Genomic DNA, 21,998 nt, shown 5'->3' on the forward strand with positions numbered 1-21,998 from the left:
GGGGAGGGAGCGGGAGGGGTCCGGCCGCACGGGCTGCGCTGCAGCTGCCCGGGGCTTTCCGCACCTTTCGGCAGCCCTGGGCTACAGCCTTCGTGGCGTTCCCCAGGAAAAATGTAACAAGTACCAGTTCTCATCTCTGAACCCTCAGTGATGCACTGACCAAGAGGTATTGAACCAGCTCGCGCTCTGGACGATCGGACTCCTCACGTTGTGGGAATCTTTAACCCTCTTCTTTCCTGCAGTGACGTGTGATCCTGCTCCTCAGTTCCCTTAGTCAAAACCAGCTGGTGCCCCGGGGGTAAGCCGGCTTCTTTTGATGAGGGGAAAAAAGGACCCTGCATTTCCAGAATCCTGCTTCCAGGCAGGATGAACCCTTCCCAGTCAGATTTACAGGTGTGCAGTGATAATCACATGGACCAAGTGAGCTTAATGGACCATTTAGAGCTTAATTATCATTGTCATTAGAGCTGTCATAAAGCCTGTTTCTGCAACTTAGAGGTCTCTTTTTGTCCTATCTCCAGCAGACAGTTATTTGTTCCCTTTTCTTAACAGCGTTCTACACATTTAAAGACATCACGTCTCTGCTCACTCTCCTCTGAACTTCAGTTGGTGTGATTTAGAAGTTTACAGTATTCCAGGACACAAAGCATCATATTTGGACCAAGGGACCAGGCTACATCCCTGCTCCAGGAAGAGGTTGCAATAACTACCACAGGAGCATCTCTCCTCAGCACAGCCAGCAGCCACACACACCAACCCTATGGACTGACACCTACCACCCTGATCCATTTTGTATTTTGGTTCCTCTGGACTGTCGTCTCTAATTAAACAGCATTTTTAAGGCTGGTATCTAGAACAGGGCAAGCTCACAACTACAGTTCCAACCTTAATAAAAGAATCAAAAGTATTATTCACATCTGAAAAAGTGCATGAAGCCTGAGTGTTAACATGGGAAGAAGAAGTGTTTGCAGCCAACAGCTCCTGCACTGCTAATTATTTCTACTTACACTAAGGGTGAATTCTGACTCCCAAGTATCCCCACTGCAAGAATAACATGCTAGGATTGTGACATTGCTTTCTGGCTATTAGAGCTTCTGTCTTGCTCCCAGCAAGTTAAAAATACACACAATAACTAGCAGAGTTAGAATAAAACATCAAATGCATACTGAAACACACAACTTTATTTCCAATCCCACAAACGTACCAGCCACACAGACCCATTACTGAAAGGAAGAGACTCACACTCAAATATATGCTTAGTTTTATTTATAACATTTAAGAAATATTAACATCTCAGGATATCTGGTTTACCATCTAAGTCCAGTCATAAGCAACAAAAAAGAAAATGTTAACCATGTTTCAAATGAGCATTCTTACATTCACTCCCCCCTGTAACGTAAAGAAAATGCAGCTTTATTAAATTTGTGTTTGACTAATGGAAAAAAAAGTCATTAAAAATGTCTTAACTACCAGGCATCCTGGTTTGTTAATTTTTTTTTGTTGGCACTTGTGTTCACCACAATCAAGCACTCCGGTTGGTTTGTTAAATGTTCCCCTTCTACCCAGAACTGTCTTTTTGTGAGTTTTTTTGAGGATTTTTTATTATTTTGTTGTTGTAATTGGTTTTTTTAACATCTGGATATGTAAGTCTGTTCAAACAACTTTAAAAAGACAAGGAATCTAGGCCTGTCTGAGAAGCTCCTTCCCTTGATAACCCACCTATGGGATAACTGAAGGAAGAGACTTGCTTTCATTTTTCTGAATCTTATTAAGCAAAAATTCATTTTAATTAATTTTAAACTGAAAAAGGTACAGAAACACTGTCTTTATTTGATGGTGTGCATAAACATTACACTCCATATATAGCAAAAATATCTTTTATTTATAATTTACATTTCAACAAGTGAAAATTTTACATTTTTACATATACCATTAAATTTTCACGCATCTACAGAACTTTCACACAATGACACCTGAAACTGTGCAGGCAGTAAGAAATTTCAAATACAAAAATGTATTTATTAACCAAACAGCAGTTGAGGCCCTGCCTCAGTTGGACATTTTTATTCATATAAAAAGTATTTGCCTTCCAGAATTAGCACAGCAGCTCTTCTGTAAAAAAAAAAAAAAAAAATCATACCGCAGTTTATTTAAACAGACTCCTCAGGTTCTGTTTTGATTTCTGTAGATGCAGGTGTGCTCTCTTCTGCACAGGCTGGAGGTGTGTCCTCAGGTTCTTCTTTGATTTTAGGTGAGTCACAGGACTCTTCTGTTTCTTGTTTAACAATGTCCAACATTATATTTAGTGGATTTTCTGAAGGAGTCTTGCTGGGAGACGGTGTGCAATCGAATGATGATGTCTGCAAAGTCGAAGTCAAGGTAGCATTAGCACACTAAAATAACCATTTTTAGCTTTTTATTCCTTTTGCCCTTTTTCAAAATGCAAACATGTTAATGGTCAGGCACTCAAAATCCAAACTTTCTACTTTGTCAAACTTCTAAGAAAACAAATTTAATTTTTTAAATAGCATTACTTTTTTCCCATTTCCTTTGAAAAGGTATCACCAAGCAGTGATGAAATGCTTAACACATTACCATGAACTGTTCCCTGCTCCCTGCCCTCGGAGCCGTTGTAACTCCCAAAGCATTAAAAATGTCACACACACCAACACCCATCTACTCTTTTGTTACAAATTCCTAAGATTACACATTACTCCACAATAAATCCATCAAACCATGGCTTTGCTTTATGGCACACAAGCTGTCACGGTACATCATAACCAGAACTGCATCTCAGCTAATTCTGTATTATAAACTTGCCATGCCCAAGGCCTCCAAGTCTTAGGCAAGAGAAAAATGGGCAGCACATTCTGAATGCATCTGCTCCCTGCAAAGTCAAGAGACCAAGCAAACAAACTGAAAGCAAAATACTTCAAAAAATATGAAGGATCCACTTACATTTTGGTAATCTTCATAACAAGATGGATGGTAAATCTGAAAAAAAGTTGTTATACATTTAAGTATGTAAAAATAAACTACAGCAGGATCACTGATAATGAACTGAACAGTGTCAATTACACATGATCACACAATTCATCTAGAAAAACTATGACCTGAGCAGGATAAGTATGGTGTCAAATACACCTGAGACAAGATGTTGTGATGTTTATTTAGGAAACATGATCATACAGAGGGCTGGTAAGTGCTGTGAGTTAGAGAAGCCTGGTGAGTGCTGGGAATTACCTGTGCACAGCTGCATACAGAAATAATTCAACTGATACCTACACCCATACACAGAGTGATCCATTTTTCTTTGAGCACTGCAGTGTAAGGGAGAGCTAGTGAGCCCATAACAATGAGACCAGGATTTCAGGCACTTCCAAAGGCAGAGATATTTATATATTTGGAAGCCAGGAAAACTGCAATAGAAATCCTTCAGGAGAAAAAGAGCACTTGCCAGCTCCCCCTGGTGGTTTTTTTTTTCTGTAATTCTTCAGGAGTTTTACTACGAATCAGTATCACACATAAATAAGATCAGATTACCTTTTCATCTACCCTGATAGCATTCTTCAGGTGCCACTCTTCCTCTTCCTCATCCCAATACTGTTCAAATTGTTCTTGGCAAATTTCGCAGCTCTGAAATGTTATTGTAGTAACAGATATAAATGTTGTTATTGCAACTTACTGAACACATGAAACTCAAGAACCTAGTAAGAGTCAAATAAGGCTCTTTTAAATTAAGTATGTTAAGCCTAGAACATGATCTTTTCTCCACACTTTAAAAATCACTTTAATAATTAGTAAACCTTAATTAAAAATTGAGTATGGTTTGCAGACAGAGAAAGGATCACCCTCTGGCCCTGAATACTCTTTGTCACTTGAGAAAGGTAAGCTTTGTCCTTTTAGGTAGTTAAGTCTGCAAAGCACCTTGTAACAATGTAATGCTGTCTTACTCTCATGTAAGACAATCCATTCCAGCGATTTAACTGATTTTATTTATGGAATTACCTTCATTCTTCCCCCTTAACCTGCAATTTCCAGTCAAAAAAGGCAGAACTTTCAGATGGAGTACTAAAGTTTTTAGTAATTCTGTGAAAAATTATCAACTCAGAGACCAAAGCACAAAAGGTACTTTTTAAAATGTAAAAAAGGCCTTTGTGGTTTCATAGCTAGTTTCTTAGAGACTTAGCACGTAAACTGAAGTGTAATTCTAACAACATTTGTTGTACACCAATTCATCTGCCAAAATACAGTTCTACTGGTTACTTTCAGATTGTGCTATTTCTTTCTTCTAATGCCTATCTGCTACCAAAAAAGAAATTTTTGTGTTTGAAAGTACCAAAAACCCAGTAAACCCTGTAGTTGTTTGAATGACAAATAACCATCAAAGGACAGATCACTTACTCTACTTACTCTATGTAAACATTCAGCAAATTAAGACACTTTGCCTATTTCAGTTTTGCTAAAACCACAGAATGCCAATGGGCGTAGACTTTTAACTACAGGTGGTTTGTACTATTCTCTGGCCCGAGAAGCAACCACTACATACACAAATCACCTATGGAGGGGCTGCACAAAGGCCCAAGTACAAGATTCCAGTCTACATATAATAACAAGAATACAGTACTGATGCCATGATGATTTTTTGCTTTTTCTTTTATAACCCTGTTATACCTTTTTATAACTTCTGTATTCTTAGTGCTTTTCACCTACATTCTTGGACTTGTTTGTCAAGCTGAGAGACTAAACATTTTAGAAGCTTCGTAGTTAGGGATCAGTGTGCCCAGACTTCAAGGTCCTCTCCAGAACACATTCTGTAAGCTAAGATAGAACCATCCAGGGGAAGGCTCCTTGGAGAGGGGGGGCTCATTTGAGCCTCTCATTGGGGAATCTTGGGATAGATATGCTAATTAGTAAGACCTATAATGTTATACCAGATCTTTTGGGGGTGTGCACCGTGGTGTGCGTGGAGGTGCATTCGACCTGGACGTAGTGCACCTAAGGTGCACTAATATATACCAAATAAATACCAAAGTAAAATCCCTTTTCCCCCTCTAACCATGTTTGACTCTTGATTTTAAGACCAGGAAAAGGCCTTTGAGTGACTAGATTCTTGCTATCTGGGCTGATTAAACTAGATTCTTGTTATCTGGCAAGCTGAAACTTACCTCAACCGCTCCAGCTGGTCCAGCTGGGACACTCTGAAACTCCTTCTCTTTCGCAGCTTCCTGTGTCTTCAACACAACCTCTTCGTGAGCTTTTTCAAAGAACTGGCTTTTAGCACGCTCCTCTAGATCTGCTATTTCTTCAAATTCAATCCAGTCCTGAGGAAGAAGTTTTCATTCTCACTGAGACATCCCCAAGTATCGTATTTAATAAATCTTACTTTGTTAAAACTGAAATACTCCTCACATGCAGCATTACACAACAGTGTACTCTCACTTCAGAAACTTTTTCCAAAAAGATCGCTATCCTTCAAATTCCATTTTCAGTGGAATGGAAACAGTGCAATAAGCAGCTTTAAACTGTTTATTGTTCATCATACAACTGCCTTTTGTATCCTGACACACATTTGCAGACTACTTGAAGTATCTAAGACGTCATTGTTTATCACAACCAACTCCTGTGATGATGCAAATTTCAGCTGCAATCCTACAGCACATGCAAGAGTAAAACACAGAATCCAGCCTGTAATTTATCAACACAAATACTGCATTACTTACTGTTAAACTGTAGTACCATCTCCTGTGTGTAATTTTTCTGCTAACATCTTTTTCTGTCCGGTTCTGGCGGTAATGCCAATCTAAATGATCTGCATAGACATCTGTCTGTGAAGTAGTGAACCTCATTCCACAGGAGTAACACTGAATTCCAGTGTACAGTCGATTTATAACACTATCATAACGCCTACAAAAAGAGATAAAATATCTTAACACTTCTTTAAAAAGCAACAGTAAGAAGTTTCTCAGCAAGTTGCTCCATTTGCCTACAATAGCAGGGGAAAAGCATGCATCTGCTCCAAGTTAAAAGTACACTATATGACTACATTCATCCTGATTTTCATAGCACAATCAACTTAAACATTCAAAAACCAATGGGCTCTTATTAATGATTCATGAGAAATATGTTAGTGTTGTGTCTCATTCCTATTAACTTTTCTCACCTAATAATGCACAAATTGCAATGCCTTCATTTGGCCCAGCTTTACAAGCTACCACCGAAGTCATAAAATTAAATCATAGAATGGTTTGGGTTGCAATGGACTGTAAAGACCATCTAGTTCCAACCCCCCTGCCATGGTTGCTCAGGGCCCCATCCAGTCTGGCACTGAACACTTCCAGGGATGGGGCATCCATAGCTTCTCTGGGCAACCTGTGCTGGTGCCTCATCAACCTCTCAGTAAATTTCTCCCTACTATCTACAATAAATTTGTTCTTTAGCGTAAGGTCATTTGCCTTTATCCCTGTCCTATCACTACACGGCCTTGTGAAAGTCCCTCTCCAGCCTCTCTTGTAGGCCTCTGGGTACTGGAAGGCTACACTAAAGCCTCCCTGGAGCCCTCCCCTCTCCAGGCTGAACCACCCCAACTCTCTCAGGCTGTCTCCACAGCAGAGGTGCTCCAGCCCTCTCATCATCTTTGTGGCCCCCCCTCTGGACTCACTCCCAACAGGTTCATGTCCTTCTTCTGTTGGGGCCCCAGAGCAGCACTACAGGTGGGGGTCTCACCAGAGCAGAGGGGGATAATCACCTTCCTTGACCTCCTTGTCACTTGGCTTTTGATGCAGCCCAGGCCTGGGCTTCACTCCCTGTAACAGCCCCAGTGCTTAAGTAACAACACGCACCTTTGCATAAAGCTAAGTTTTCCCATGTTAATTTTCATTTTCCTTTCTCAAGTTCAACAAGGCTGACATCAAACAATGCACTCACTGATTTAACCTCCTCTGAATCACAAAGTGACAGGTAATCTTTCAAAAGCTTTTAACTGTCTTGGATGAACTATCTAGCTACTGCCTTGTTGTTATTCCTACTGTAAACCCATTCTACTATACATACTGTCTAAGTTCTTCAACTATGAAGTTAGTGAGGTCTGGAACATTCTGATCTTCATTCTGATCATCATCTTCTTCTTCAGCAGTCGGCTGGGCTGATGTTTCATTTGCTTCTAGAAACCATAAAGATATTATTTTACCAAAATTTCATTACATCATCAGAAAGAAATTATGTGCTCCTGAAAGTTTTTTTTTTTTCAAATATTAGTAATACAATCTGACTACGGTAAAACACAAGTGCACAACAGCTAAGTCAGTCATCCTCTAACACCATTAAAAAGAAGCATAAGAGAAACTAAGCCAGAATTTCAATTGAGGAAAACAGTATTTCACCTCAGTGTTTGGCATCAAAATTCAGTCTTCATAGATACAGAAATATTTCAGAAGATGAAAAGACCCTGATTATAATTAAGAACAAGTTATGAAAGCACAGCACCAAAGACAAAGACTTCTCTGGATAGCTGAACTGTAAATTAAACAAGATACTAAGAATTTACTCGACCACATGCATTAAATTCCTTCCCAAAAATGAAGTTCTGTTTAAAAAAAACCATACAGGAGTTCACAAAAATTTGTACACTCAGATTTACACTTGAGCTGTGGATAAATTGGATAGTTAGAACATAATGAATCTACATACGTGCTGAAGTGGAATCAGTTTTAGACAATTTGAGGATCCCTGTTTTCAGCAGTTTAGCAAACAATTCATTCACATCAACCTGTCCAAGGTGGTTATCAGGATATGAATGGGGAAGGGCTCCTGGGGAAGAACACAGACATTCAAGGTGACAAAAGGTTAGCATTAGAAATCTACTTCACTTTTATCAGTATATTTCACAACACAGTTTTCCTGTTGCCTCCCATTTCTTTCATTTTTTGTTTCTAATTATTTACCAACTCTCTGCTTTATCTATTGTTTGGCTAATTTTTTCCCTTGCAACAGGGAATCTTCGTAACAAGACTTTCCCTTCCTTCATAATATATTCTGATGTGCTATCTAAGCTGGCTGCCCACACACAGCTCTCTGCTGCATGGTGGTTACTGAAAAGCAGTATTGTCCTGGATTCACACTTACATATTTCACTACAATCAATCTACTTCATCACCTAGTTTAACCTTTTATGTTTTTGAAGTTTTTCATTATTAACCACTCATACACTGGAGATGTTTGCACACCCCAGCAAAGCAAACTAGACCTACAGACTGGCGCCTTCCAGAAAAACAGATCAAAATTATCTTTTGGCTTTTTAGCACAACTTTATACCAAAACTCGTGGTTAATGAAAACTAACAAAAGCCTTCAATGTTTGAGAGAAGCTCCTAAAGAGATGAAGGTGCTACAGAAACCACATCTACAGCCACCTCACTGAGGAAGCTTCCTGTAATCCACACAGACCTAGTAAATCAGGACATTAAAAAAAGATCATTTTTGTGGCCACCACCAAACGAACAATCCAAAAGAAATAAAAGGAATTCTATTGTTACAAACCTGCAGGGTTCTGGACAAAACTTCCAGGATTTGGCAAATACTGCTGACCTTGGCCATAAGGTCCTGGTTGAGCAGACATGAGAGAAACCTGTGAAAGTAAACATGTAAGTATTCTTTGTATAACAACATGACTATAAACTTACTTTTCACATTTTATTATTAACTTCTAGTTGTTTATCAATAATTTCACATATATTAAACTCCTTCCAGGAGTGAACCATGTCAGTTTGATATTGAGAAAGACCACAAATTACTATACGATCTTTCCCCCATTTTCATTTTCCACTAGGAAAATTCAGAATACATCCTTATTTTGCCTAATATTAAAAAACAAACAAACCAACCCCACCACACCACCTTCAACACCTTTCCTTCTACTTAGCAATCACGTTTTCCAAACACAGTACTTCCTTTTAAATTGCTCCTGTTCACCAAAAGAGAGCTCCTCAAGAAATTCAAGGAACCCATAAATGTCTACTAACAAATGCCACAATTAACTCTTATCTAAGAACTGAACCAGCATTCACTACAGACACACATCTTGAAAGCAAGACTTTTCAGCACATCAGCTACAGTAAGCTGTAGGTAGAAAAACAGTCATTTTAACACATTTGTAATAAAAATGTTTGGGTTTTTTTTTCTAACTGGCTGCTTTCTGGATTTAGACACTGTTTAAAGCTTTATCCCATTAGAGGTCTGCAAGACACATTACCTGCTTTTGTACAATCTATTAACTCTTCACATTCAATTTTTATCCCCCAAATGAAAAATACATTTTAAAATCACTAATCATTTTCCCCCCCATTTCAACAGAGCATTTCCAAGAGGCAACAGCAAAGACAATTGAACTGACAAAGCAAGATGGTGCTGAGAGAATTTTAAAAGACAACACCACCTTTGAGCAAGAAAGTTCCACAATAGCCCCATCTTTCTCAATTCTCCCAGGTTATGGGTATCTCTTTAAAATTGGCTTGTCACCACTACTAACAGCTGCAAAAAGATAACAATTATTTTGGTGAAGTCTCACTTCACACCTCTTAGAAAAATTAATCATGTATACTTCAGTTATTTACATTATCTTTCACGCTTTATATAGAATTCACTTTTGTTGAAATTTAATGAAAATACCAAAGGCTTCCGATTACCTGGTTTTGTGCTCATGTTAAAAATAATGATTTCACAGATGTATTCTGAACTATGAAGTGATTGCTAAGATCCACCATTTTGTCTAATTCTTAACAAAAAATAGCACTGCATGTTCTTAAATTATCTACTGACTTTTTTAGCTTGAAACCAACTCTCAGCCTGCCAACTCTTCAGAAAAACATTCCATTTTTACAGGAAGAAAAACTGCTAATTCTCTGTACAAAAACACTATTGAAAGCAAACTATTTGATGCAATCATCTCTTACCTGATTACTTCCCATTGGCATATTACTGAAATTTCCATACTGAGGACCCTGAAGACCTTTTTCTTCAAAGTAATGTCCAGCTGCTCTCAGTGGGAAGTTCTGTCCTCCTGGGCCAGCTGGCCCATTGAAATTTGGTCCAGGTGAACCATCAAATATATCAGGTCTCTGGAACTGCATTCCATGAGCTGGTCCATTGTAGCCCTGGCCAGGATGTTCAACAAAAGGACCACCTTGTCCATATGGTGACATTTCTAGTCTTGAGGCAGGATGGTTAGCTACATTTTCAAAACGTGCACCCTGAAGGCCAAGGGGCAAGTCAAACCTAGAAGCTGGCTGGTGAGGTCCATCAAATCTTTGAGGTATGGCTGTTTCAAATCTTGCTTGTGCCTGTTGGCCAGGTGCCAACCTTGGACCAGGCTGTCCATGAATTCCATCAAATCTTTGCAGGAGAGACAGCTGTCCAGGCTGACCATCAAATCCAGCTCCATGACAGCCATCAAATCTCGGACCAGCCCGACCAAGAGGACCATCAAATCTAAGTCCACCAGCTCCCTGGTGTACTGGTCCATCAATCAGCCTAGGACCTAGACCTGGCTGACCACGTGGTCCTTCCAATCTCAGCCCACCACCTGATGGTCCGTGTGGCCCCTCAAACCTGAGCCCACCACTTGACGGTCCATGTGGCCCCATGGGCTGACCATGTGGCCCCTCAAATCTGAGGCCACCTCCAGGTTGTCCATGGGGCCCCAATGGCTGTAAATGTGGCCCCTCAAACCTGAGGCCACCCCCTGGTTGACCATGAGGCCCCAAGGGCTGACCATGGGGTCCCTCAAACCTGAGACCACCCCCTGGTTGACCCCGAGGCCCCATAGGTTGACCATGAGGTCCCTCAAACCTGAGACCACCTGAAGGCTGACCATGAGGACCCTCAAACCTGAGACCAACTCCAGGTCCTTCAAATCTAGGACCACCTACAGGCTGCCCCGCAGGCCCCTCAAACCGCAAAGGCCCAAGAGGTCCCTCAAACCGTAGTGGACCTCCTCCACCAACCTGGCCTGGAGGTCCTTCAAACCTCAGGGCCCCTGCCAGCTGCCCTGGTGGCCCATCAAATCTTAGGGCTCCAGCTCCCCCTGCTCCTGCCATTGGTCCATCAAACTGAGATGCACCTGCCCCCACCAAAGGCCCCTCAAATCTCATAGCAGCCTGTCCAGCTGGCCCATCAATTCTGGAACTTGAACCAGCAGCAGGACCATCAACAAAAGGACTTCCTTGTCCATCTACTCCAACCCTTGCAGCAGTCGGTCTAGGTGAGCCATCAAACAGAGGTCTGTCTTCCATCAGTGCGCTTATCCTCTGCTTTGCTTCAATACCTCCAAATCTTGATCCTGGACTTTCTGGAAATGGTGCTTTCTCTGGATCTTCATACCTAGCTCTTTTGAAACGTTCACTGAATGGTGACCTTGGTTCCTCTCGAACACCTAAAAAAACCAGAACAAATCACATAACCACTCACTAATACACTGTCGATTGCTTAAGAGATATAAAGTAAAATCACATACCAGCTTGCCCAAGAAGCTGTCTTTCTTCACGATTATCAAACCTACAGAGTGCATCTCCATCTATTTTCTGGAACTCTGCTGTACTTTTCCCCTGTTGTCTGAGAGCATCTCTAAATTCATCCGATTCTCCCCAGCTGTCGTAAGGATCAGAACCTCTTGCTCCTTTAGTAGCACGCTGGTCTTCAAGTCTTCGTCGACTCTCAAGTGGTGACAGGTTTTCGGCAAAAGGTCTTGTAGTGCCACTTACAGGAGAATGTCTCCTTGATCTTTCTGCAAATGCTTCTTTTCTGTCAAACTGTACCCCACGCTTGGCTTTTGCCTGCTCACATTCTATTCCAGAAAGCAATGCATCAGGTATATGATAATCCAAAATATCCTCGGGATCCAACAGATCAAGCCTTGACAATGAATGCTGAACTTGTGTCCTTTTTAGTTTAGCTTTATGTTCATAATATGTTAATTCTGCATCCGACAGAAGAGGTTTCTTTTTTAAACCACATTTTTCCTCTGTAGGGCTATCCCAGACATTACATCTGTGCTTTCCTTCCTGGTACTGGAACAGCTGTCGGATCTGATGAGCTACCATGAGGAACTCATCCTGTGTTATTTCACCAGATGTTAAGCGGTCATTAGCCTGTAACATAAAGTTAAAGTTAGACTTCCAAAAAGAGAAGAAAAAAACCCATACCTGGGACATTTCTACGAAGGCAGATTTATTAGTATTACCTTCTTAAGTAATTCTCTTTTACTTGCAGATGTCAATTCTTTGGGAATCTGTAAATTGGCATCCACACTTAACCGGTGCTGCTGCTTTGGTGCTCGGGGTGATAAAATTCCTTTACTAGCAGGCCAGTTTTCCCGGTGTCTTTGGTGAGGGGATTTAACAAGTGCTTGGTGTTCATCATTCTGCTGTGAGCTGAAAACAAGAATATATGTGCAACACAGATTATTTCGTTACTCAGGACATAATGGTTCCTACTAGAACTGATCATGGCAAAACATCACTATCACCTTAGAATCTAAGTATGCATCATCTCTGTATTTCACTGGTAGAAACAAGTTAAACCTATCAATTTTAACAATCTGAACACTGCCTCCCTAAGTGAACTACACTGAAGCCAAGAGGAGAATTTCCACTGACTTGACACAGAAGTTGTTTAAAAGATAGTAACTTACTTTTTACTTTCTTCCCAACCAGATTTCCACCTCTTGCCTGATTTGGATCCTTGCCAGTTTTCTGCGTTCTCCTTTGGATCTGGAGAAGCTTTTGCAGAATGCTGGGTGGCTGTCTCTTGGGGTCTTTCTTCTTGGGCTTTTTTCAATCTCCTTGGATCACGCACCTCTTGTTTAACATTTCTCTTATTAGAATTTCTTTCATCTCTAGCTGCTTGTGTGCCTTCTTCAACATGAGACTGCTTAGGGCCTATCTGACGTATCTTTCCAATTTTAGGAGTTGATGAAGTAGGAGATAAACTCCGAAGTCTTCTTTTAGGTGATCTCCTCTCTCGTCTTTTTGGAGAATGTGTAGATGGTGATCTTGCCTTAGGAGAGCGTGATCGTGACCGTTTTCTACTACTTGATCTTCCTTGTTTTCCACCCTGTTTTTCTGACTCCTCTGTAGTCGTGTCTTGTTTCTGAACAGCACCATTAATCACTTTATTTCTGCTCCCCACTGGTCTATGTTCACATGTCTTATGCTCCTCCTTTTCCTTCTTCTCTGTACTTCTCCTCTTTTCTTTGACCTCCTCTTCCTTCCCCTCTGACTTATCTTGAAGATGTCTTTTCAGTCTTGGATCCCGCTTACTGATGTCAGAAACCTTAGTGCTTTCACATTCCTGGCTTTTACTATCTTTAGTATCAGGCAGCTTATTTTTCAAAGGGGATGGCGATTTAGATTTTGCTTTGGACTGTTCAAGTTCTTTCTTCTGGGTTTTTTCACTTGCTTTTGATTTTTCTGACCTTGTTGAGTTCTGTTTTTCAACCTGTGCTGTTTTGTTCGCCTTGGTCTCAGACTGACTGGTTACACTTGCTGAAAATTCTTTCCTATGAGATTGATCCTTAGTATGAGAAGAATGTTGGCCCATCCTATTAAGCCGAGGATCCCTGTTTACTATTTTGATATCATGAAGTGGAGGACTTGGGGATGGTTTGTTTTTTTCAGATTGCACAGCAGTCTGATGAGGTGGCTTTACTGTCATATGAGGTGTGGGAGAAATGTGTTGCTTGGAAGGTGCTGGAACTGAAGCTATACTAGATGATCCGTGCTGAACACTAAGAGATACAGCCTGAAATTGGAAAAAATACAGCATTAATCTGTATGCCACAACTCCTGCCCAGAGGTGCTAATATTCTGTCTCAAAAACAAAATTGTAATAGCCATGTCTTGAAAGTTACGAGCTTCAGCCATTTAAGTGAAATTGACCCATTCATTGCAAATTACAAGCACTAAAATAATGCAGTACCATTACAAAAGATCAAATTCAAATACTATGCAAGATCAGTACATGAAGTCAATATTGTAAAATATGTAACTTTGGCACACGTTCCAATTACAGGGCTAGCTTTCCTATATATTCCACATGGTCTAGGCAACTCAGCTGCCAAGTATCCTATTTTCACAGTTCAAAGATGCTTTATTTTGTATTGTCAACTGCCAACACAGCAAGACTTCCAACTACTGCCGTAAAGCCCAACAGCAGCATCCAAACAAGAAACCGAATTTGTTTACAATCAATCAGGCTCCCTTGCTCCTTAGGAACAAACATATTTGAAATAGCCCAGCTCGCTGTCAGCTGCAAGAGGTGAAAGATGAAGATCACAGTCAGGTATCGTTCTGAAGGGAAATTAAAACCAAACCACAAGATGTTTGTTTGGTTTTTTTACCTTTAAGTGTAATATTTAGGGTTTTATGGTAACAAAACCCCAGATCACCCTGCATTGCTCTAGTAGTCCTAAAATAGCTACACTTGCCTAACATGAGGAAAAACCAATGTACTGTGCTTACCAGTACAGCCAAGTACTCTCCAAAAGAGACACCCAACTATGAAAGTTTTATCAACTATCCTACTCACCAACTGTGCTTTAGTCTGTTCCAGCTCCAGCTCTAGTTTTTTTTGCTGAAGTTCTAACAACTGCTTTTGCTTTGCAAGCAATTGCTGCCTTATCAGTTGCTCCTGTGTCAAATTCTTTTGTATTTCAGGAACAGCTGGAGGAGTAGAGGCACCAGAAGTAACAGCAGAGGTAGGTGCATTAGATTCCTCTGGCTAAAAACAAAATAAAGAAAAGTTACACTTAAAAACCTAATGAAATCAATTAAATCCATCTCCTTTCAATGTTATCATGATCCAGTATTGGGACTTAGTTTGTACAGGAGTTATAAACTGCAATTTTTTTGCCCCACTACGTGTTGCCTGCTTTGACAGGTGTAGGTCATTTAATATAAATTCCTCAATGATCCAAAACCTAGAATGCAATTTTTAAATAAAAAAACCAAACTCTCAAAATATTCTGAATTTATAAATTTCTCTTACCTGTTTACAAAGGTCAGATACTTCATTCTTAATATTCTAAATTGTCAAAAAGCAGCATACAAACAATGAAAACTACACGTATTACCATCTGTTCTTACAGAAGGCAGAAAAACTTACCGATTTATTTAAAAACTTAGGATTCACATGGATGCTAGAAGTATTCACATTTGGGGGCAGAGGTTTAATTGGCCAGGCAGGATCTAATGAGTTGACTCTGACATCAAGTGCATATAGTTTCTTCAAAGGAAAAATATCATCCCATGTGGAGCGTAATTTAAATAAACTTTTCCTAGTATTTTCATCCACCTAAAACAATAAAACAATTCTATGGCTTGTTAAGTTAATATAGAACAATTTCTTAAACTTTTCTGTAGAACTTAAGATTTCATTTATTTCCTATTTCTATCTTGCCATTTTAACATACTGAACTTGCTACGCAAAATTTATAAGCAGTGCAGACCACACATCTCTCGCAACAGGATCAGTAACAGAAATTCAAATGTGGAATTGTTGTTTCAAGGCCATTTGAAGATTTTATTGTGTATTACCATGCTCTGAGAATTTTCTTTCAACTTTTCCATTAGCAAAATTCTCATTTTACTGGCCCAACTTCTGTGGAAAAAAATACAGTAACAAAAGTATTGAAAGGCAACAGCCTCTGAGACAATACTTTATTCAAGTGTTTGTGCTGGAGTGTAACAATGACAAACAAATCAAGAAAAAACAAACTCTGAACAGAAAAAAACGTGTTTTGCTCAGCTATTTAGTCACTGAAGGATTTTTTCCCAACAGATGCAATAAAAGGAGTATTAGCTAAAATGAAGTCAATTATTATTTCAGTTCAGCTGCAGAATGAGACCCATCTATGTATGAGTCACAGATCAAGCGTACTTGCAAGACCAGAGGCCCATTTTACCCCTTTACAAACAATTGGTTTGGATTATCTCATGGCAGCTAAATTAGAAATTTACAATCAAGTAAAATTTAGTTCATCTCGTAAGATGAGTGGCTCAATTAAACAATAAAAAAAAAACCCATTAGAGTACAAAATACATGCAGCTGTCCTAATGACAAAATCCCAATTCAATCATTAAATATTGCCCACATAGATGATTTCTGCTGCCATTTTAAAATGTTACAGCTAGACACAGAATATTCCGGAAGGTTTGGAGGTTCTGGTTTTTTAGGAGCAGGAGCTTCAATACAAGTAATTCATACTTAGTAATTAAGGGATGCCTCTATACAATTTTCTATGAGAGGGTTCACTGAAGTTCACTGCAAAAATGTACAGAAATGACTGAGCAAACAGTTCTGACTTCAAGTGTCTAAAGATACCTTAGTGACCATTTACTGATAAAACCAAATTTGTAACAATGCCTGTGCTGGAATTCTACTCACATCTTTTAACATGACCAACTAAGCTATTAGAAATGACTGCCACTTTACACATTTAGTTAGTACATTAATAGTTCTAGTTAGCTTTGTAGCAAGTTAACATATAAAACTCTGAAGATTAGTTTATTACCCAGAGCTTCATTCAGCTGCAACCTTAAATGCAACTCAGTAGAAGAGCACTCACAATTTAACACCAAAAAAACAAGTAAATCTATCTCTATCTGCTCTATACACAAGAGTTAAGTCTTCTACAGTCATGAGAACAATCTATTCCTTATTTCATCATGCACATCTGAAAACCATATACAAAGTGTACTGGGATTTCAGATCCTCACTGATATGTAACGATAAATATGCAAAAGCTTTATTCGTCTCATTCTTATGAAATGCCACTTTCTTATACAGAAAACAACAGAAGTTAACCCTTCTTTTCTGATCCAACTTAAACCCATTTAATTCCACCCTTTCAAAACCTGGACTTTGATAAGCTTTTCTCACTGAGGAATATGCCCAATTACTTCACTGGGCTTCAAGATTAAAAGCCAGAATTAAAAGATACAGCAGCAGCTTTCAATGCTGAACAAAATTAAAACACCTATTTATAATATAGTCACTCATTTTAGAGTCCTTCCCCCACACAGTCACAGCATTTTTTTCAGCTAACAGACCACCAAGAGAGAACCAGGTGCCAGTGCTACTCACTCTTGGAGTTTAAGCACTCATTCTGCACAATGTGAATTATGTAAATCAAACAAATCTGACTACAGGAGAGAGAGGCTTTGAGAAATCCACAAGAAACCAACTCTCAGTCTACTCGTGGCATAAGGACTATTAACTATCTTAAAAACAAACCAAGGATTCATAATTAATTGGTCTATACATTACAAGAAGTCCATCCAGCTAAGCCATCAATAATCAAAATACTGTTAGTAAAATCTTGCCTGGACAGGAAAGCTACTGACATTTACACACCAAATTAAGTAATACTTTGCATCTTTCAGCTCACTCACATGCTTGATAGCAGAAGGAATAATCTTCCATAGTATGGATACCAAGATTTATAAAAAACAATCAATTTGTGTAGTTCACCACCCAAGAAAACCCAAACCTGAAAGCACGTACTTATTTTACCAGGAACAAATTTTGCTTAGAATACAGTACTTTTCCGAAAGTGTATATACCTTTTCAAATACACAAATAAATGTTGCAACTAGGTTTTTAGTAAATGCAGTGAGATACTCTCTTCCCACATTCTTGACAATGGAATCCATTAGGTACATAACGGGTAGCTTCTCTGATGCAGGAGCCTGGAGTAATAAGAAGAAACTGAGAAGTTTAGTACAACAAAAACATACTTTAACCTTTTCAAATAAAGGGATTACCAATCCCAGAAATACAGACCTCTCTTTTTGGTTGCCACTATAAATACCGAGGGATTTGGCTTGGGATTTTGTTTATACAAAAACTTAATCTGAAAAATGGACACTCAGTTCAAAGTATAATGCAGTGGGTCTATCACAAAAAAAAAAAAAAAAAAAAAAAAAAAAGGAACACCTTAGGTTAATTTGTTTGTGTATCAAAGCTTTGGAAAAAGGGGGGGAAAAAAAGAGGAAAAAAGAAGCCCACAAGACAGTATTGCCACTAGTGTACCGAGTGTAACCTTTCCCTTGAGAAAGTAATTTAGCAGGAAACCATCGTCAGCACTTCAAGGAACTTCTAAAAATCGTTTATAATTCAAACTTCCTGGATGCATTTTTCTGGATTTCACAGAACACAAATTAGACTTCTGGCAAATAGCCCAAGTCAGTGAACTTCTGTAGCTGTAAATTATATGTTGATTATCACAGTCTTTTGTAAATTACACAGAGATTAGGTTGCAATTATTTCACTGTAATCCAAATGGATAGAGCAAGGAGTCCCACTCTCTTGGCACTTGTAGATGGCGATGGTTCTGATTTCCAGAGTGCATGCAAAAACGCAGTCAGAACAGAGTTCAAAATCCAATCAAAACTCAATCATCTGGTAGACTGGGTAAATGCACAGACAAGCTCAGGAACTGCAACCGCCATTTTCATAGAAGGTTGTCTTCAAACTCTGGATACAGCTTTGCTACAGGAGGCTTGTTTTTTGTTGTTTCGTTTTGGTTGGGGTTTTTTTAAATCCTTTTTTCAAAACTCATAGCAAGTTTGTGCTATAAAAGTGTAGTGACCCTGGACTGCTACAACAACTTCCAATTTAGAAAAAAGCAGTACTGGACCAATAAAAGTAATTTTAATGCCTGCCAGTGGCTTTCACAAAGCAGAAGGCACAGCAAAGTTCCAAAAAACATCAGCAAGTACACAGACTTGTTGAAGAGGACATGAAAGACAACACAAGCACTGTGTGTTGACCATGATCCCCTTGGAAGAGCATCCACTTGTAATACTTTAAGCTCCATTCACCATCTGGTAAACTGGGGATAAAAGCAGAATAACTTCACTCACTGCTCATTTTAAAGAGAATAGGCTACTAGGTTAATTAATCACACCTTATTTTGCAGGCCCATTATCCAGACAAGTGTGTGAAGTGCTATTGCTTCACCATTTTAAATTAAATTCCTTCCCCTTTATGGTGGTTCACAGAAGGGCACCCACTCAACAGTATTTTTACATGGGCAATCAGAATGTTTCCTCACCCTTAAATGTGTATTAATTTACCATGACCTGAAACTTATTATTGAAGAGGGCAGAACTCCTTGTTAGTTGGGGGCAGAAAGGTAGAGGGAGGGGTGTCACTGCCTTCAAAGATACGGGGAAAAAGGTAGAAACAGGCAGGTGATGCATTTTGTACATAAAAAGACAAAAAAACCAGCTAAGTTAGCTAAAACTAATTGCAGCACATTAGAAGCCAATCTTACACCATGACGGAATACTGAACTGTAAACAACCCAATGTGCAAGTGTTAGAAAAAAGCATCGTTTAAGTCCCAAGACATAAAAGACTGTGGACCTGCAGCTATTTAAAATGTCTGTGGAATACTGGCTTCTTCTTTGAAGCAGCCTGCACAATGGCACATTAAAAACACTCCAGTTCTGGGTGCCTTCCTTTATAGAAAAATGACAGCGCACCATTTCTGACTTTTAGTCAGCTGTTAGGGACACAAAGAGCTGTCCCAGAAGTACCTATGCCCAAGAGCTATTCCCCAAGTTATATTCTTCCATTTCACCAATGTAGGAAAGTAGCTCACTATACTCAGCTAAGCCGGAAGTTTGAGATGCAGGGGAACCATTAGTAGCAGAAGCACTGTAAAAAAGTTTAACTTCATTTTCATCATGCATCAGACTGTTACAGCAATCATACATGGAAACACCATAACCTAGGTAAGGAAGCCTACTTCCAACTATGGAGCACAATTAGCAGCTGAGCAGCATACCCTACTTCAAATATAAGCTATTCAGGTGTTGCATTTTAAGAAACGTGACTTAAATATGGTTGAAATATTTAAGTCTTCTGTTCTGAAAGTGTTTATTATGTCAAGGTATCTAGCACGTATTTCAATAACCACAAAAGGGAATCCCAGACCGGAATGCATTTTGTTTTCAGGAGGTCTCTGCAATACCCCCAAGCAAGAAAGATGCCCGCACGACACTAATCAAAAGGCAGGGAGGCGCCGCATAATCACCAGAACGCAGAACACTAACTCTGAGCTCATCAGCATAATATTAAAGACTTCTTTACAAAACTCCCACTGTTCCTTCAAATAACGTAGGAAAGCTATTGTTGGAAATGTGTGGCTCTTTTTTATTAGTTTCCTAGAAGATTCAAGTTTAAAATAGTATCTGGCAATTGAACCCCAAGTCACAAACTTGTGAAAAAAATTGTTTAAAAAAAAAAAAAGCAACTTTGTATACAAAATGGGTCTTGGAAACAAATTCTGCACTATACAATGGTAAATAAAAAGACAAATACATATTTCACACTTTTTATTTACAAATTTTATAATACCAGTCACACATTTCAGAACCATTTATTAAATTGTAAAGCAGACCACTCAAGTTTTACACTAAACAAACTGTCTCCAGGCAACACTTTTTAAAAGTGGCTTAGTAAAGGAGATCACTTTCCCAGAAACAACTAAAAACTTGCCTTGAATAAACTACAGTCATAAACAGTAACTAGGCAAAACTAACCATTGATACAGGTTTTAAGACATCTTTTGAAAAAAACCCCACACTTCAGGGCAGGTTCTAAATCACCCAGAAATGAAAAAAAAAAAAAATTGACAGCATTGTTATTCATCACAAATCATTTTTTATACATCCACTGCCCTTTAGGAGATATAATGGTGAGAGCTATTAGATTATGAGGTCACCTCCCCAAGGAATGGCAAAACTCAGCCACTGGCAGCATTTAAAACTAGACTGGAAGAGGTCTGTGGCACACTAAAAAGACATCCCTGCATTGATAGAAAGATAGATTAAGCATCTTAAAAGATCGTTCCCACCCCCATCATTAGATAGTACAATTCTCACCATTATAAACCACGATTAAAGCCAAAGGAAAAAAGCCTTTTAACACCTGAGATCAGAGGGAGCAAGGGAAACAACGGGGGAGGGGTGGCTGGCACGAATACGGGGCGGGATGGGGGACTGAAAGAAGAACCCTTTTCTTCTAAAATGCTCGCTAAAAAGGTGCTGCAAACCCCCATGCATGTGCAGTGGCTGACTGATGTCAGCAACTGCCTGGGCCGGGCTCAGAGGGGGGCTCCTCCTTCCCTTTTTATATCTTTCAGACGCCATGTTAGATCCTACAGGCTGCTGCAGTTTCTACAGTCAGGGAGAATTTCTTCTTCCACATCCTCAACCAATAAACTTCTCTAGCCAAAATAAATACGCACACAACGCTAGTGCTACTCGGGGCACAGATCTCCTGAAATCCAAACAGATTATCCCAAACCCACAGAATTTTCTCTAATGAGGCAGAGCAAAACAACCCCCATCACCACCACACACACTTCTCTAACCGAAGGAGATGATCACCTTTCACCCACAAACTTTTTTACGATATAAGGGAGCCCCCATCCCTCAATTAATCTCTCACAGGGTCCGCACTGGGGAAATAGCTTTAACTAATACTTAAAAGTCACTATAATTAGCCTTTCAGAGGCGGACAATTTGCGTTCTAGAAACTTAACCTTATTTTCCTTTTAGACTATCCCCCCAAGAAAACCCCAACTCTCCACGAGACCTCCCCACTCAGGTCCTCTCTAATGACTGCACTGCCCACCTACTGTCGAAATCGCCTAAATCCAAGGGTTTACACACCAGATTCGGACACCGAATCCTGGCTCCGTGTCGGGGGAAAACCCCGTTCCAAGGGCGAGGAAGTGCAGCTGCCCAGTCACTGCCGGGCCGCCATGTTGTGCCTGCTATTTACGCGGGGCTCACAGCGCGAGCCACGCTGCCCTCCTCCCTCAGCTCTTCCTGGGGCGAGTCCCAAACCCTTCCCTACTCCCAACAGGGTGGTCTGGGGGTTGCTCCCCTCCCTCGAGTCCCCTGCTCCCTATGTGGTGGGAGGGTAGAAGTAG

At 39.8% G+C, this 21,998-nt stretch overlaps 1 protein-coding gene across 1 annotated transcript in view; it reads right to left on the reverse strand.

Moving 5' to 3' along the window:
- Positions 1 to 1,244: 1,244 nt before the first annotated feature.
- PCF11 (PCF11 cleavage and polyadenylation factor subunit) overlaps positions 1,245 to 21,998 on the reverse strand; it is a 23,371-nt gene continuing 2,617 nt past the window's right edge. Inside the window, exons 4-18 of the mRNA XM_017735846.1 lie at positions 17,615 to 17,740; positions 15,156 to 15,344; positions 14,580 to 14,771; positions 12,685 to 13,793; positions 12,235 to 12,424; positions 11,509 to 12,142; positions 9,950 to 11,427; positions 8,538 to 8,625; positions 7,690 to 7,809; positions 7,054 to 7,162; positions 5,724 to 5,907; positions 5,169 to 5,324; positions 3,544 to 3,636; positions 2,959 to 2,994; positions 1,245 to 2,360 (exon numbers count right to left, since the gene is read on the reverse strand). Of these exons, the coding sequence (XP_017591335.1) occupies positions 2,151 to 2,360; positions 2,959 to 2,994; positions 3,544 to 3,636; positions 5,169 to 5,324; positions 5,724 to 5,907; positions 7,054 to 7,162; positions 7,690 to 7,809; positions 8,538 to 8,625; positions 9,950 to 11,427; positions 11,509 to 12,142; positions 12,235 to 12,424; positions 12,685 to 13,793; positions 14,580 to 14,771; positions 15,156 to 15,344; positions 17,615 to 17,740 (4,914 nt within the window). The 3' untranslated portion in view covers positions 1,245 to 2,150. The remainder of the gene's footprint in view (positions 2,361 to 2,958; positions 2,995 to 3,543; positions 3,637 to 5,168; positions 5,325 to 5,723; positions 5,908 to 7,053; positions 7,163 to 7,689; positions 7,810 to 8,537; positions 8,626 to 9,949; positions 11,428 to 11,508; positions 12,143 to 12,234; positions 12,425 to 12,684; positions 13,794 to 14,579; positions 14,772 to 15,155; positions 15,345 to 17,614; positions 17,741 to 21,998) is intronic.

This window comes from Corvus brachyrhynchos, unplaced genomic scaffold, assembly GCF_000691975.1.
Source record: "Corvus brachyrhynchos isolate BGI_N302 unplaced genomic scaffold, ASM69197v1 scaffold44, whole genome shotgun sequence".
Taxonomy (NCBI): domain Eukaryota; kingdom Metazoa; phylum Chordata; class Aves; order Passeriformes; family Corvidae; genus Corvus; species Corvus brachyrhynchos.